This window comes from Salvia splendens, chromosome 15, assembly GCF_004379255.2.
Source record: "Salvia splendens isolate huo1 chromosome 15, SspV2, whole genome shotgun sequence".
Classification (NCBI taxonomy): Eukaryota; Viridiplantae; Streptophyta; class Magnoliopsida; order Lamiales; family Lamiaceae; genus Salvia; species Salvia splendens.
Genome location: NC_056046.1, coordinates 2,723,437 through 2,740,303, shown reverse-complemented (window position 1 = coordinate 2,740,303; position 16,867 = coordinate 2,723,437). Strand labels below are relative to the sequence as shown.

Sequence of the window (16,867 nt, the reverse complement as noted above, 5' to 3'; positions counted from 1 at the left end):
TTCAAAACCGACCCTTACGCTACTAAAGCAAATTCAAAACTGAAGCTCATACAGCAACCATTAAATTGAAGTTTAATTCAACTAATTGCATCATTATATAAACACATCACCATTACTAGCAAAATCATAAGCCAAAAAATGGTTTCTTATCTGCAAAAGCTGCTCTTCATCGCTCTCACCATCGCGACCGCAGTTCCTTTCTCAACAAGCCACCGGAAAAGATCGAGAAAATCACACGGCTCCAATTCCGGCGACAACACTGAAAAATACCTGAGAGATCTCTGCTCCGAAACCGATAGATCGGACGTGTGCTGGAACATCCTCAGATCGGAGGTGCGCCGCTTCGATTCCGGCGGCGACAGAGACATCGCCGGCGGAGTGATCGATCTGGCGATAGCGAAATCAAAGGAGATTCACGGCAAGCTCAGGAAGTGGCACAAGGATTCCGACGACAAGAAGTTGAAGGAGAAGTACCATTTGTGCTCGGAGAATTACAACGATGTGTTTCGCGATCTGAAAGAGGCGGTGAAGAAGTTAGGTTCCGATGATTATCGTGAAATTTTGGATGAGATTGATGACGCGGAGGATGAATTGGATGAGTGCAGGCAGCTATTCGGGTCGGGCTCGTTTGATCCGGGTCATGTTGAGGACCGGAACGATGAGCTCGGGGTTTACTTGGACGTCGTTAGAGCTGCGGCCGACCGTTTGGGAGATCAATAAATATATATTGATTTGGTGAATTATTTGGAGAATTATGAATTGTAAAAATAATAAAATGTTTGGAAAATAAGCTAAGTAAATAGAGACATCGATCCATGCAAAATTACGAATTAAAATAATACAACTACTATATCTATGTATTTTAATACTACTATTGTAATTTATATAGAGAGAGGACGGACAGAAAAAAAATAGTTTTGGTTTGAAAAGCTAAATTGAAAATAATTTATGATAATGGATACTCAAAATCTCAAATATATATAAAAAAAATGCGATGAAATATTAGTAATGATTAATTAAGGTATGTAAAGGAAAAAATAATAATAATAATTAAGGTATGTAAAGGTTTTTTTTTGCAAACGAGAGGGTTCTGTATTTATGTGTATAAGGGAAGCAATTAACTGTTTTAGGTAATTATATGAATATTTTACAGCAAATTGGAATAGTTGGAATTCAAACACTAATACTGAAAGACTAAATACAAAAATCACGGCTAGTTAAGTAATTAAATACAAAACTTATTTATTAAAATGTATGCTGGTAAAAATAAAAAACAATTGAATTTAAAAACATACTGCATGTGATGACAAAATGTTACTCCGTCCGTTCCACCACAAGTGATGGATTTTTTTTGGGCACGAGATTTAAGAAAATGATATATGTTGAGTTAAAGTGGAGAGAGTAAAGTATGAGAGAGGAAAAAGTAAGAGAGATAAAGAGAGGATAAAGTAAGAAAGATGGAATAAAGTAAGGGAGAGTTAAAATTTAAATTCAAAATTAACTATAAACAAAATGAAATAGAAGTAAAAAAAAAATTCAAACCACCGCCTAATTAACAATAAGAGCATCCACAACCGTGCTCTTGCCAGCGGCACGGTTGTGGGTCCGGGCGGTACTATTCATGCCTACTCTCTGGCAAGAGCACAACACTCACAACTGTGCTCTTCCACAAGGACGAGCACAATTAATTTAAAATTCAATTAAACAATAACATTTTCATAATATTAAAATTCATTTAAAAACCACAATAAATATTACAAATGACAAATAAAATTAAACATTACATAATTAAAATCCTAAAAATGAAAAATTACATAATTAAAATCCTAAAAATTAAAAATTACATAATTAAAATCCTAAAAATTAAAAAAACCACTACTCGTTGCCGAATTTCGCCCACATGTGGTTGATTAGGTCTTCTTGTAGTTGATTGTGGATTCGAGTATCGCGCATTGTGTGTCTTGTCTCGATCCTCTGGTCAACCGTCGTATGCTCGCCTCGGCGTGGGGGAGACCTCGCTGTTGAGCTTCCGGCTTCGTCCTCGTCGTAGAAGCTAGCTGCCCTCGGCCCTTCGTCGGCTATAATCATGTTGTGTAATATAATACACGTGAACATGATGTCGGCGATGAATGAGAGATGAATTGATGTGATAAATGAGTGATGAATGTGTGTATTTATAGATGATTTTGGGAAAAAAAAATAAAAAGAATCAAAAAAATTCAGAAAAAACGGGGAAAAACGGCCATATTTTTGGAATTTGGAAAATATTTTTTTTTATTTTTTAGCATTATTTATATTTAAATACCGATTTTTTTAAAAAAATAAAAAATGTTTAAACACAACGGCTATGCCGTTGACGAATGGGAGCGCGCCACGTGTGCGTCCGCTGGCACGGACGTGCTCGATACATCGAGCAGCGCCGTGCCAGCGGCGCGGACGGCGGTGGCGACGGACGCCACCGCTGCGCATGCTCTAACATTATAACTTAAAGCAAACACACTTAATTATGAATTTGGAAACCGCACTAAATTTGACATGCCATTACTATCAAATTAATAACGCCTATTCAAATTAATAACAACCAAATAGTAATTCATAACATAAAATCCGAAAAAAATTAAAAAAAATGGCTTCCCATTCTCAAAAGATAATCTTACTCGCTCTAATCCTCGCGATCGCAGTTCCAATTTCAAAATGTGGCGAAGAAGAAAGTTCTAGAAGATTAGAAGACCTCTGCTCCGAAACCAACCGATCAAGCGATTGCCGGAATATCCTCAAATCCAATTGGAACCGATTCAACCTCTCCGACGACCGAGCCGTCGTTGAGCTAGCGATAGCGAAATCGAAAGAGATCTACGACGGAATCTACCGGCATCACTTGGATTCCGGCGACGAGAGGTTGAAATCGAAGTACCTTTCCTGCGCGATCAATTACTACGATGCTAATTGCAATCTCGAAATGGCGCGAAGGACTTTAGATTTTGATGAATTTCCGGATATTACCGGTGATGTTGACGACGTTGAGGAGAAGGTGATGAGTTGCTGGCGGGAGTTTAGGGAGGAATCGTTGGATCCGGGCCGGGCCAGGGACTCGGGCGAGGAGATCGGGCTTTACTTGGAAATGATTCGGGCCGCGGCGGGTCGTGTGCCACTGGAAGAAGTGGAAGCTTTGATATAGTTATACTACTAAAACCAATTTTTTAGGGATATAATTTAATTTGTTTTAGTTTCAAATGAAGAAGGAATTGAATTGGAAGGAGGGATTTGGTAAATTATAAATGGATAGAAATAATTAAATTAGTATAAAGAATTAAAACATAGAGTTAATTTTAGTGCACTTTATATAAGTTCAGATTAGATTGTCTGTCTTTTGAATTGCGATTTGAATTAAAAAAACTGATCCAATTATAACTATTTTTGTTTAAATCTACTTTGATTCACTACTGAGTCGGGCCTTGGTTGTATTGGACTAACTTAATTCGATCCACTTTACAAATCTAGACATGGCCGTGATTTAACTATAGCAACATTCAAGTGATTAAACGACAATCTCAATTAATGGCACTAACTCAAATTGAATAAAATCATACAATTGGACTAGAGACCCCTAAACTCACAAGTCACATGGATACATATATGTTAATTAAAATTTGAAAATAAGTGAAGAAGTTTTGCACCAATCATAAAAAAACGTCCATAATTTGACTTTTGCAATTCATGTCTTTCATATAGTTTAATTTTACCCTTTAGTTTATTGGACAACACATCATCTCGACATTCACAACACGAGATTTGCCACCGATTTCATAAAATTATATTCACCAACCATACATACTTCATACTTCATAAAATTAAAGAAACAGTTTAAATAACTTAGGATAAATGGAGTATTGATTACTGCATGCGTTACGTTGATATCCATCATAAAGCAATCTTTAAAAATTTATTATTCATCCACTAGTGTTTATTAATTATTTAGCCATGCTTCCAAGAATTTCCAAAGCATAAAGAGAGTGTGGGGACTATCATGTCTAGTGATATTTATTTGCAGTCTTTTTTTCTAAAAGAAATAAGGTAACAAAATTAATCTTAAAGCACAAGAATGTACTAGTGAAAGACAAAAAAGAAGGATTACTAATTGATGACTTTAATTTGATGGTGCTTTATCACTTCACTATGTAACCCTTTCGATTGCTAATTACTACTACTATTATATACTCGCGGAATCTGCTATAATTAAATATGTACTCCTATTATTGATTTGTTGTGAAAAAAAATTGAATTTAAGAGTGAATCTACAGCAATTAAAAGGGGATACGTATTGATAAGTAATTGAATTAATGTTTAATTTATTGGCATTTATTTATGTTCTAATAAGTGAGGTGTTTCAACTGCTCTAGCTAGAAGTAATTAAATTTTATCGTCACCTCTAAATAAATTAATTGCGAGCAGCTAAAAATTCATGTATTAGGTAAATAGGAAGTGGAAATTTTTAGCTTATTTTTAACATGTAGTTTCAACGTTGCGATTTCAACGTATCTTATCTTCATAGAAGATAAACTTTTTTAAAAGTGAATACATTTGTGTTTGTCTCTTTTTCTTTTTTGTTTGTTTTTTTATTTTGTATGCATTTTATAATGGAGAGTGGGTGATGAATAATGATGCAAGACTATATCAGATTTCAAATTTTGATACTATGAATATTTAGATAGGAATATGTAATCTATAATATATAGTGTTACGTAAGCATGTGACATACTATTAGCTAATTAAATGCTGTGATATATCTCAGTGTTTATACTACTCTGTAGACTACATAGTTGTTATAGTACTTTAATAGTGGCCTTTAAGTCTACATTGTGTTTATCTGTATTTGAATTTTTAATATATTAACTAACAAAAAAAATTACAGAAATCAGATTCTTTTATCACCACTTTAGATTAATTATAAGTATTAATTTATAAAAGTGATTGAAATCAATTATGGGGCACTGCAATTAGTCAATTCATTATAATCAAATTCTTTCCGGCAAGAGCTAGGCAGACATTCTGTCTACATCGTACAAAAAGAAAAATTAATCGAATAGACAGCTGAATATAATTTGCGAATCATAGACAACAAAATTTCCATGACATCACTAATACATTAACTAAATACAACTTTCATTTATATGCGTTTTAATTAATAATCAATTCGTGCACATTATTTCTAAATTATACCTGCACATTTGAGTGTGATGATTTAGCAATAAAATGTGGTAGATACTATAGGAATATAGAGCTTATTGATCAAATGTACACATGCCTTTGTTTATTCTATAAAGCAACCAAATATAGTATAATTAAGAATCAAGTTCAATAAGTAATCCCCAAATGTCAATTCTCAAACCTTTACTAGTTTGAGTTAGGTCAAATTTAGTGTTATTTATTTTACCAAAACAAAGCTACCACTTTGGCATTTAAGATGGATCAATAATCAATCGATCAAATATCTTTTAGACAGAATTGTTGAAATTGGTCACCTTTTCTACATTGTGGAATAATTGAAAAATTTAACCATCTTGAAAATGGACACATCATCTACCCATTATCACATTTTCTTAAAAAAAAAAACTATTTTAAGGCGTGCTTGTGTTAGCACACAAAGTTGAGATGTTTCTAAAACTTTCTTTTGCATGCCTAGGATCTATAACCCCCCAAAAGAAGTTAGTATTGATATTATCCAAATCAAGTTTGAAAATAAGTTATGTATCTCTAGTTATCTCATTTTGTGGATTTAAAATATTCAAGATAGAATGACTTTTTGAGGACTAGTATTAACACTCGTGCTGAATGATATGATTTTCACTTATTGAATATAAATTTGATATAAGCAAGAAGTAAGATCATTATTTTCATTTATTAGAAGCCAGTGCCTCAATTTTTCACCACACGCACTTCATTGATGAATGAATTGACATCAACATCTAATGCCTTTATGCAATATATTGGTTGCTTGATTTGTCTTAGTAGTATTTGTTATTTTTAGAGCTAAACATCTTGATTAGGAACTTTAGTGTTGCTATTTTGGTTAGTGGCTTTTGCTAATCATACTTTTGCTATCTACAAATATGAAGTTAAATGTGAATTTTATTTGGAAGACACTTTTATATCCCCCAATATGCTATGAATGTGATTTGATTTACTCCAACTATGTGCATTCAAATATAATCAAAACCAAAGTAAATAAAGGAGATGTGATGTTCAATGATTGATCTCTCTTATCCCCTCCCTATAAAAGAAAAGAAGACGAGAAAAAAAAGATATATGAACAAAGATGATACTCCTAGTATATAATATTATCAACCTCTAATTAATACTGATCCTATGCTACTTGTTCTTTCAATTATAGGAGTAACTTTTTCTACTAAGTTTCACATGCTCTCCACATACTCATAATGTCTATGAAAACAAACATATTATATCTCATATTTTCTTATTTTAAATCACACCTAACGTTTAAAAAGAAGTCCAACATTAGTTGCATTTAAATACCAACAAACTTAACGATCATTTTTACGTTGTAAAATCTGTCCAAAGACACACACACGTGCCATCAAATCGGCCTAAATCTTTTGAATAGACCCAATCATAAAATTATTCATTAACTTATTAGTAGTTGCACATGCCATGTAGCAAATTAAATTTAACAATTAAATATAACCAACCTCTCAATTATCATAGTTAATTAATCAAGAACTTCTGCAGACCTCTATTATTATATTAAAAGAAATCTCAACAAAAAATCGAAGTGGTGGAATTGGAATTCCACAAATTTGGCCCCACAAAATTGCAAGTCCCATTATAAAAAGTACTATCTCTGCCCCTTCAAATAAACCTACTCTCTTAATCTCTTTCCCACTTTCACAAATTCTTAATATTTTCCTTTTCTTCTTTAATCCCTTTTAGAGCATCTCCAATGGTCGGCGTCACCACCGGAGCGCCGATTTTTCGCCCACGCCGGTTTGACGCCGAACCATTGGAACCGGCGTGGGCGAAATCGGCGTCAAAATCGGCGTCGCCATGCCGATTCCCGCGCTGACGCCGGTTCCCACGCCGATCCTCACGGGCGCCATTGTGGCTCCCGGATCGGCGCCAAACCGGCGTCGGATTTAAATATTTTTTTTTTTTTTTTCGCAAAACACAATATATACGCGCGTTGAACCTCATTTTCATTCGCACCACTTGTTTTAACGAGTACTCTCTCTCTACCTTACTTTCTGTACAAGATCAATAACGAGCAATGGAGAACAACTACGAAGGTACTCCAGTTAATCCCGGGGGATGGTCTCAGACTCCCCCGGCTCCCGGTGTAGGGTCTCAGACGCCCCCGACTCCCGGGGCAGGGTCCCATACTTCCCCGGCTCCTGGGGGAGGTGGTTGGCCTCCAATGAGCGGGTACTACAACGTGTACCCGTGGCAGCAGATGATTCCGGGGTGGGCACCCGGCATGCAGCCCCCTATGCAGATGATGCCGGGGTGGGCACCCGGCATGCAGCCACCGGCGCAGCAGATGATGCCACCGGCGCAACATATGATTCCACAGTCGCAGGCGACGCACGGGGGGGACAACGCCTATCGGCCGACTTTTGATTTTTCCACCGGTTCTTCGCACACATCGACCCCAACGGATGCACAGTATTCGGAGACCTTCTCCTTAGCGGACTTGGGTTTTGATATTAACGACGTTTCTGAAACTCTCATTCAAAGCCAGGGAGTAGGGCGGGGTAAGAAGAAGGGCAAGGCGAAGAAGGTCGGCGAGTCGTCGCAGCCCCGCGCCGAAATCCGGGGCCGGAGGAAGTGGACGGACGCGGAGAACGTTGCGGTTGCCAAGGCGTGGGTGAGTGTTTGCGACGATCCTCTCGTTTCAAACAACCAGAGGATCGTCAACTTGTGGGCGAAGATAGCTGCAGCCTACAGGGCATTTTGCCCTGAAGGGAGACCGTGCACCGGGGAGGAGGTCCGGAAGTGCTGGGACCGAATCAGGGCTGGCGTCTCTCGATTTTCGGGTTTGTACGCCAACGCCCTCCGCATGCAGACCAGTGGCCAAACAGAGGAAGACTGCAGGAGGATTGCGGAAAGAGCCTACCCCGATCCGGATAAGAAGTACTATGAGTTCACCTACTGGAACTGCTACGTTGTGCTCAACGAGTCGGAGAAATTCCGGGCAGGCGTCGACGCTGGCTGGCCGAAGAGGCAGAGACTGAACTATACCGGAGATTATAGCGGCAGCAGCGGTGGTTCGTCAGACCTCCCCGAGACGGCCCAGGAGGTCCCGACTCCTCGGTCGTTCGGTCGCCGACCTCGCCCGGTTGGGCAAAGGCGGGCGCAGCAGGTTGCGAGGGGGGGCACACCGAGTTCCCAGGATGTCCATTCGGCATCCCCCCTCGGCAGGTCTACCGAGGAGCTCAAATTCTTCGCGCGCCAACAAACGCGCGCTCAAATGGTGAAGACCTTAGCCGACTTCCAAGCGGCGGTGGACCCCGAGGTGAAGGATTTTCTTCGCGTATTGCTCCAGAGCCAGCGTGAAGAACTGGAGGCGATGAGGAGGGACACCGGCGGGAATAGCCGCGGCGTAGGTGGCGACGGAGGCGGCGGCGACGGCAGTGAAGAAGCGTTGGGCGACGACGGAGACGAGGACGGCGGCGATGAGTGATTTTGTTTTACTTTTTTAAATTAATGTACTTTTTACTTTTTGTAATTTTTTTAAATTGTTGTACTTTTTTTTAAAAGTAATGTACTTTTTAAATTTTAATATTATTATTCGAATTTTCCGTATTTGTCTCGTAAATTAAATTATGTATGTTGATACAATTGTAAATTAAATTATATAATTGTTATTAGTGATGTGGATAGGTAGTGTGAAGGCTATTTGATGGCTATTTGATGTCCAGTTGATGTGGCAAGCTGATGTGGCAGGAGAATTGTAGTGCTGATGATGTGGCAGTGTGAAGGCTATTTGACGGCTATTTGACGGCTATTTGACGTCCGCCAGCATTGGAGATGCTCTTAGGTGAACGTTAACACCAACTATCTGTTTGTCTCAATTTCTCCATGTAGATTTATATTAAACCCAATTAGTGCTTTTAATCACACAACCAAACTTTTTCTTGATTGATTTTGATAGAAAAAAAATAAATTTGATCATGTAATTTGGAAAATAGATGGAAGTGAGCAGAAAACAAAATGCCTCCTCGCCGTGCGCCGCCTGCAAGCTCCTCCGCCGGAGGTGCTCGCGGGACTGCGTCTTCGCGCCATATTTCCCGGCCGAGGAGCCGGGGAAATTCGCCGGCGTGCACAAGGTGTTCGGAGCTAGCAACGTCAGCAAGATGCTGCAGGTAAGTTAGTTTGGAATTGATCAAATTTTTATTTGTTTCATCTTCTATATACTCATACTGGCCCGGCCCGGCCCGGCCCGCAGGAGTTGGCGGAGGAGCACCGAGGAGACGCCGTGAGCAGCATGGTGTACGAGGCGAATGCGAGGATGCGGGACCCGGTCTACGGCTGCGTAGGAGCCATATCCTATCTGCAGCAGCAGATAGACGGGCTTAGGCAGCAGCTCGCCCTGACTCAGGCCGAGATGCTGTACCTCAGGGTGCAGCAGGCCACGTCGGACCAAGCCACGAGCCCTAATTATAGCGGCTCGCAGCTCTCCTATACGTTCATGTCCCACTCCAAGCCGTCGAGTTACGACATGGAGGCGGGAGCGGTCGAACACTCGACCTTCAGAGAGTCCATGTGGTCATCCACTTAGATACCAGAGCTAGAAATGCTATTCATATTCATATATACAAAAATATTATGCTACACACCCGACATAGGTGCTATGAGAGCCTATGACTACTTTTTTTCAATCTGGGCTTGTTCATATTGTTATTAATTATGATTATCATTATCATTATATAGACTCACTGTATAGTGTAGTTTCATATTTATGCAAATTCAAATGTTGTGCCTTATCCATTTAAAAATATTTCATTTCGGATTGTCCCGTTTTAATTTTACGACAAAAAATTTCACACAATATATGCGACGAGACGCCACGTAATCATCCAATTAACCTTCACTTCTAGATAACACAAACAAATAAGCAAACACATTCCTCATGATTTCCTTGGTTAATTAATGATTCCAAATACAAGTCCAAATACACAACAAAGTTTACATGTATAAATACAAGACTTTCTCCACGCCACACAACCCCTTAACCTCAACCATCTTCACCTACAACAAAACAAACAATCAATAGCATTAGCCATTGCTCCAAAGCAAGATCAACCCAAACAAATCCAACAAAAAAAGTACCCGAAAACAGAGGTCTAAACGTTGGGATCGATGAGTTCTCCGGTCACGAACGCTCTGTAGGCAGCAACGGGCCAGATGAAGCCTCTCCAGGCGAGGCTGTTTGCCAAGGGAACGTCGATGATGATCTCCTTCATGGTCGGCTTCTTCTCGTCTCTGATGGCGATCAAGTAGCTTCGCCCCACCCACCCGATCCACCCGGCAATGTACAAGAAGAGGATGCCTGGGGTGATGAACTCACCCCAGTGCCTCTGGTCACCGCTCACGATCAAGTGGGGCAGCCCATCCGCGCCGCACAAGAGCCCTTGCTTCCCGTAGTTGTCGAACCTACGCCCACAACTCGAGCCGTTAATGATACAAACTATGATACAAAATATAATGTTTAAATACTAACGAATTAGTTTGTTTAAAATGTTTACTAGGATTGGAAAACCATTAGAAAAGAAAATTAATATACAAATAAAATTCCTTACTTTTTCATATTCATTTTCATGATTTATTAATACTAGATGATCAGTCAAAAAGTTATACTACTACATAAGAATATATTGACAGATGAGATCAAATTCATTGTCTTTTATTAAAACAAAGGTATACATTTGACACATCTAAGAGTGCACATGGAGTATAATATTAAGGAGGGTGCACTAAAAATAACAAATTATAGTACAATTATATTTGCAAATTAATTACTTCTAGTACTACTTTTTTACAAGATTATGGAGTAAAAAACTTATGATTGACTAACGTGCAACATCTATCTTATTTAAATCTCCAATATTTTTATTTATTACGGGAGGTTCTCAAACTCATTTCGCTTTTATTATTTTTGGTAAATGCAAATATATGTTTGTGATACACAAAATTAAGAACCACATTCTACAGCCTTCTTTTCATTCATTTTCTTTATGCTTTTTTAAAATTTGTGCCGGATCAAAGTGGGACGTCTAGTTTATAAATCAGTTTACCTGCGCTTGGTTTTCTCGATGGTGGCGTTGATGGCAAGAGCCGGGGCGCTGTCGGGGGCGTAGAGCTTGAGGGACGACTCGAGCTTCTTGATCTCGCTCTTCTCGCGCTTGGCGAACTGTTTGGATTCCTTGCAAGGGGTGAGTCCGGCGATGTCAGCGGAGGCGGGGAGCACCGGGGCGGAGAAGATCACGGAGGAGAGGGCCAGCGCGGCTGAGAACGCTTTGAGCTGAGACGCCGTGGTGGAGGAGTCTTCTTGGTTGGGGGCGTTAGCTTGGCATATTATGGCGGCGCTTCTCGGCTTTGAGGATCCCAATTTAGGGGTGGAGATGGATTTGGAGAGGGTGGTGGGGATTGTGAGTGACATTTTTTTTTCTAGATTAGAATTGAAAATGTGTGTGTGTGAGTTTGTGTTGCAGATTATGAAGGGAAGGAGATGAATTTTTAGATTTTGGGAGAAGTGGTTCGGAGAGGATAAGGTGGGTTAGATTGTGTTAGGAAGGGGATGCTGACATGGACAGTTGTGATTGGGTGTGGGAGTTGTGATTCCATCTATCCGAACTGGCGTCGTGCTGCCACCACAAGTTTAAAGATCCCAAAATCTGATGTAGGATTACTTACATCCAAGCATAGTATGTACTCCATAAAATTATACATTTAATCGAATTTATTCCATAAATCAATCTGCATTAGTTATTGACAAAAACAAAAGGAAGAAAAGAATTAAATGCTTGCAACAACAAGAGAATAAAATAATTGAATATGATCTTTTTCAGCTTAAGTAAGAAAATTTGCTAATTTTACAAGATTATATACAATCACCGACTATAACAAAAAAAAATCTAATAATGCAAATTTTAGTAGTAGTAAATTTTCAGCATTATTACTTTGAATCAACTCAAATGGAGTATTACACATGAAGAAGGACGAATACTTCATCCTTTTAACTAATTAATTGATTTCGAGCAGCAGATGGGGTGACGGCTAACACGATGAAGTCCCGAAGTCTGAGTGAGTGAAACTAACCGAGCAAGATAATGACTGAAAGATGAATGCGACTCATCTAGTTATTCAGCATTACATCGAGTGACCAGCCATCCGGGCTTGAGTAAGATATCACCTTGACGACGGTAGCACTGGCAAGAAAGGTGTCCATCAATTAGGAAACAAGGTAAAATCCAAATTGAAACATATATAATAGAAAGGAGGAAACAACAAACCTTGTAACAAACAACAGCATCATCTGGGTACGTTGCAAACAGCTTGGTACCAAGCCGAGCATGGCAAGAATCGCAAGTGGTTTCATCATTTATCTGCACAAGGCGGGACCTCCTACAAATGCCCAGAGTCATTCAGCAGTGCTTCTAGCTCCTCCTACACTGCCCATTGAATTCCCACGGTCATTGTTTAGGTAAGATGGTAACTTGAATTTATATAAATTTATGCATTATTAACACAAAGCATGATTAGTTGAATAACAAAACTTTGCAGCAATAGGAACTAGTTGCCATTCAAGCTTGCGGACACCAAACACTAAGCAGCCTTGATGATCAATCTTCCCTTATTATTTACCATATAAGGACATAACAAATCAGTCCATGATTGATATCTCATTCAACCGAGGGAGAATTAAAAGGTAATCATTACCACAGCAGTTCTCTGAAGAAGCAAGCCTTTTCATACTATCACCACAATTTCGAGCTCTATAAAGATACATCAGAAGAGTGTCAACCCCTTCCTTCACAGAAATGGCTAGATCTCTTTTGCGACATGTGTACAAATATCTGCAGCAAATCAGTGAAAGTTGGACAAACAAAATTAGCCAGATCTAGAGTAGCTCACAATACAATAAGAAACCAAAATATCTCATATACTCATAAACAGAACTCTGGCCCTCGAACGAAATTGCATATAGTGAACATCAAATAACAACTAACAGAAATTTAGATACACCTTATCATTTTCTCTATGGCAGACTCTAACAGATCAACTCTTGTGAGTGGATGTAGAAGAAACTCATCATCAACAGCAGAATCTGCACCGGCCTTCTTAAGAAAAGAGCTCTTTGAATAGCTTTCAATCCATCATCTATTACGTTTTCAAGATGTGTTGGAGGAGGATGCAAACCCCAATACCAGTTTCTTTGGGACCTGGATCCAAACAAATTATTATATGTAAAGTAATCACCGTCTCAAATAGCATGACAAACACAACAAAAGAAACAGATGTTTACATGGACACAAGTGGTAAGTTTTTGAGTAATACTAGGATCGAGGTATGACATTCAAACGGACAAAAAAGAAACATGTTGAGCTGTGCGATAAACACAAATAGAAAGAAATTTAGACATACCAGCAGGGTCCAGCGGTTTGAGTCTGGCATGATGAATGGAAAAAGTTCAGAAGGATGCATGTTTTATGAAAGCAAAAAATGATCTACTGCTTCCTTGAAATGCAAATCAAATAGCAACTCAAATCCCACCTGTGCATGGACAAACGAGAGCATCTCCTTTGTTATTTCACCATCATTCTCTAGATCTTCAACCAAGGAGATGGCTTCCTTGAAGCTTTTTCCTGAGCAGATCTTTGATTTGTTCTTCTCCAGAAACTCTCCAGTAGAAGATCAGCTTCAATACAAAAATAAGAAACAATACAACAAAATAAGCATCCGGAATAAAGCAATCGACAATCAATTGTCAGTTAAAATTGACAATCACGTGAAACTCGCTCCCAAATCCATCACTTTTCAACCGTCAGTAACAAATTACCTACAAGATCAAGCAATCTACTGTATACAGCTGATGCAATTATCTAAACGGAATAACATGATATGAAAAACAATAAACGTACAAACAAATCAAAATTGAGCATCGTCTATGATTCACAGTGGCATATTATGCATTCAACTCAAGGTTCAATCACTATTTCAAGCTTTAAATCTACCTTTAAGCTTGTTGTAACTGCAACAAGATTCCCGTTCTCGCTGTCCTCGTCTGCCAGCATGCACGGTCCTGCACCTCCATTCCCAAATGTAAGCCTCTGAACACAGAATCCCGTTTTCTTGTGATACACTTCCAACGTCAAATTCCTCACAGCAATCACATAACTTCCTAGTTCCTTAATCGAATTGGGAGCCTCCTTAAATACCAAGCTGCCTCCCACTGGCTGCCCCGCCACATCCACAACAATCCCTACATTTTCAACCATTAACATCACCCTTGAGTCCTTCACCAGCAACTTCAGTCTCGGCAAACTAGATGAATCCGGCAGTGAGAAGATCAACTCGCATCGCCCGTTTACAAGATCATACAACCAGTTTTAGTACCAACAAACACAGAATCGTCAATCCACAGCACAGTCGCAATAATCCATCAAACACCACTTGAATCTCCTTCAGTATCACCAGAGAGAACCACCCAAAATCAACTCTGCCAATACCCACTTTTTAACAATCCCAACCGCGAAAAAACTCTTCAGATCGTTTCTATCGCCATTTCTATGCACATAATTAGCTTGACCACTGCCATTACTATGAAGAGCCGAGTCATAGCTTCTACTTCGGAATTTCCGAGAAAACGCAGTGACTCCTTCGAAAAGAGCAATTCCCTTTCAAGGTTCGGCTAAATCAGAGTCAATCAGATACAAGTATCCATCAACGAGGACAATGACTTCACTGATGTGAACGAGCGGGAGGATCAAACTCAACAAGCCGGTGTCAGGCAGCGCGAGGCGTCTCACGAAAGCTATTTGCGTAGGGGAAGCCTGCGAAGTTCGCAGCGAGTAGAGTAACAGGACGCCGGAGATATTGCCGATGTAAATCAGAGTTAGGTCGTCGGATAGCTTGGAAAGGGCGGCGTTTTTTATCGGAGAGCTGCCGAAGTCGACGGTGGAGGGTGCGAGAATCGTGCGAGATTTGGGCTTTACAGCCATTGTTGATACTTAGGGTTTAGTGGATCGATAATTGTGAAATTGAATGTATAAGAAACAGAACTTTCGCATACGACGTCAGAAATCGGCCGCCGCCAGATCGGCTTTTGGTTGATCAGGCCGCCACCAACTGCCGTGTGTATGCTCTATGCTGTGTACCGAAGCTTGCTGAAGTAAAGTCGCACTTTAATGCGTTTCTTTGTGTTTATTACTACTATATTTTATTTTCTTTGGGTCGAAATCGGTGAATAATCTATTATGGTTGTAAGAATTATAGAGGCAAAATCACATTAATAGAATCGATACCCTGTTTCGGATTAACTATGCATCCCCAACATGGAGTGAATGTGCATTACAAAATTCCAATCTATATTCGTGTTTTTCGAATTATACTATGATAAGTTATAGTAGTATTTGTACAATATTATGAATTTATTTATGAACTGTGATTAAATAGAGGACTACATATCCATTTGAAGCCATTCAACGACAAATGTGATTATTTGAACAAACAATTATAAAAATAATATTTCATCATACAAGATGTACAAAAAAATTTAATTTCGCCACAAATCAACATATATGTATAGTACTACCAGTTTTTTCACACAGAAGAAAGCTCTCTCAAGTCTCGTCGCAGAAAAAAGTAGCACTAAACATTAGCAGATTTGTCGGGCTTGAAGATGGGTTGTAGTGGCTGATGAGGAGCTTTGTAATCGGCGGCGGCGACGCTTCCCGGCGGGGGAGCTGGTGCGGTGAAAATTTGTGCGGTGGCGTATGCTTCTTTCCTGCCCTTTGCTCTTCCGAAAAGATAACACCCAAATCCTAGAAGTAATGAAAACAGAATCAAAGGCAAAGACAACACTATCACCATCCCCATCGCAGAGAGAAAGAGAGAGAATGAATCGTGTGTGATTTATTGAGCTTGGATTATATATTTAGAAGAGAGTGTTTGAGCTGAACTGAACTATTTCATGGATATAAAGGGGAGTGGAAATTTCCAAAGCTCAACGTTCAGCTTTTAACGGTCACATTTTTATTACTATTGTTCATGGCAATTTGAGTGTGTTGTCACTTATGATTAACTGGCATTAATAGTTTTAAGTTACAAATGAAAAGTACACCACAAAATATAAAATTGCCAATAATAAGATTTCTGATTTTTGTGGGTTTGGAAGATAATTTAACCAAGTCACTCCATTTCATAGTTATCAAAATCACTCTCCACCACGAAAAATAATCATGATAGTAAATGATACTCGTGATATTAGGAGTAATACAAATCGGTAAAAACTAAAAAGAAATAGACAGAACAAAATGGTTAGAAGCACGATTTAGTGAAAAATATGATTCACTTATAAAAGAAACATACCCTACAAATAAATAGGGACTAATTATGATAAACTGACGAAAATGAAAAAAAAGACCATTTTACATAGTATAAACTAATGTCCTTTTATATTTTTATATGCATTAGCTACTTCATCTACATGGGTTTAATATTTGTAAGTATTCCAAATCAATATGTGAAGGTTTCATTCTATAGTGACATGTGAATTTTGGATTGATAAACTAAGCTAAAACAGAACATAAAAGAACCTCATAATGAAATTTAGGCCTGTAAATTTATTTAA

The 16,867-nt window shown here is 38.9% G+C and overlaps 3 protein-coding genes and 1 pseudogene across 3 annotated transcripts; 2 read left to right on the top strand and 2 right to left on the bottom strand.

Moving 5' to 3' along the window:
* LOC121768027 (pectinesterase inhibitor-like) lies at window positions 1–860 on the top strand. Its single transcript, XM_042164369.1, has one exon. The coding sequence runs from the start codon at window positions 139–141 to the stop codon at window positions 718–720; it is 582 nt and encodes a 193-aa protein (XP_042020303.1). The 5' UTR covers window positions 1–138; the 3' UTR covers window positions 721–860.
* Window positions 861–9,027: 8,167 nt separating this feature from the next.
* LOC121768369 (LOB domain-containing protein 4-like) lies at window positions 9,028–9,980 on the top strand. The gene is made up of 2 exons (XM_042164850.1): window positions 9,028–9,377; window positions 9,461–9,980. The coding sequence occupies exons 1-2, from the start codon at window positions 9,204–9,206 to the stop codon at window positions 9,791–9,793; spliced, it is 507 nt and encodes a 168-aa protein (XP_042020784.1). The 5' UTR covers window positions 9,028–9,203; the 3' UTR covers window positions 9,794–9,980.
* Window positions 9,981–10,126: 146 nt separating this feature from the next.
* Window positions 10,127–11,751, bottom strand: LOC121768368 (photosystem I reaction center subunit III, chloroplastic-like). Its single transcript, XM_042164849.1, has 3 exons — window positions 11,310–11,751; window positions 10,345–10,668; window positions 10,127–10,263 (listed from the first exon to the last, which is right to left on the bottom strand). Exons 1-2 carry the CDS (start codon window positions 11,672–11,674, stop codon window positions 10,359–10,361), a joined length of 675 nt encoding a protein of 224 aa, XP_042020783.1. The 5' UTR covers window positions 11,675–11,751; the 3' UTR covers window positions 10,127–10,263; window positions 10,345–10,358.
* A 304-nt stretch (window positions 11,752–12,055) lies between these two features.
* LOC121768367 lies at window positions 12,056–15,450 on the bottom strand (annotated as a pseudogene).
* Window positions 15,451–16,867: the final 1,417 nt, after the last annotated feature.

Excerpts from the sequence above, each read along its gene's own strand:
- LOC121768027 (XM_042164369.1), top strand. The coding sequence starts at position 139 with ATGGTTTCTTATCTGCAAAAGCTGCTCTTCATCGCTCTCACCATCGCG.
- LOC121768369 (XM_042164850.1), top strand. The coding sequence starts at position 9,204 with ATGGAAGTGAGCAGAAAACAAAATGCCTCCTCGCCGTGCGCCGCCTGC. Across the intron at positions 9,378-9,460 it reads ACGTCAGCAAGATGCTGCAG|GAGTTGGCGGAGGAGCACCG; the intron begins GTAAGTTAGTTT and ends CCCGGCCCGCAG.
- LOC121768368 (XM_042164849.1), bottom strand. The coding sequence starts at position 11,674 with ATGTCACTCACAATCCCCACCACCCTCTCCAAATCCATCTCCACCCCT. Across the intron at positions 10,669-11,309 it reads ATCGAGAAAACCAAGCGCAG|GTTCGACAACTACGGGAAGC; the intron begins GTAAACTGATTT and ends TTGTGGGCGTAG.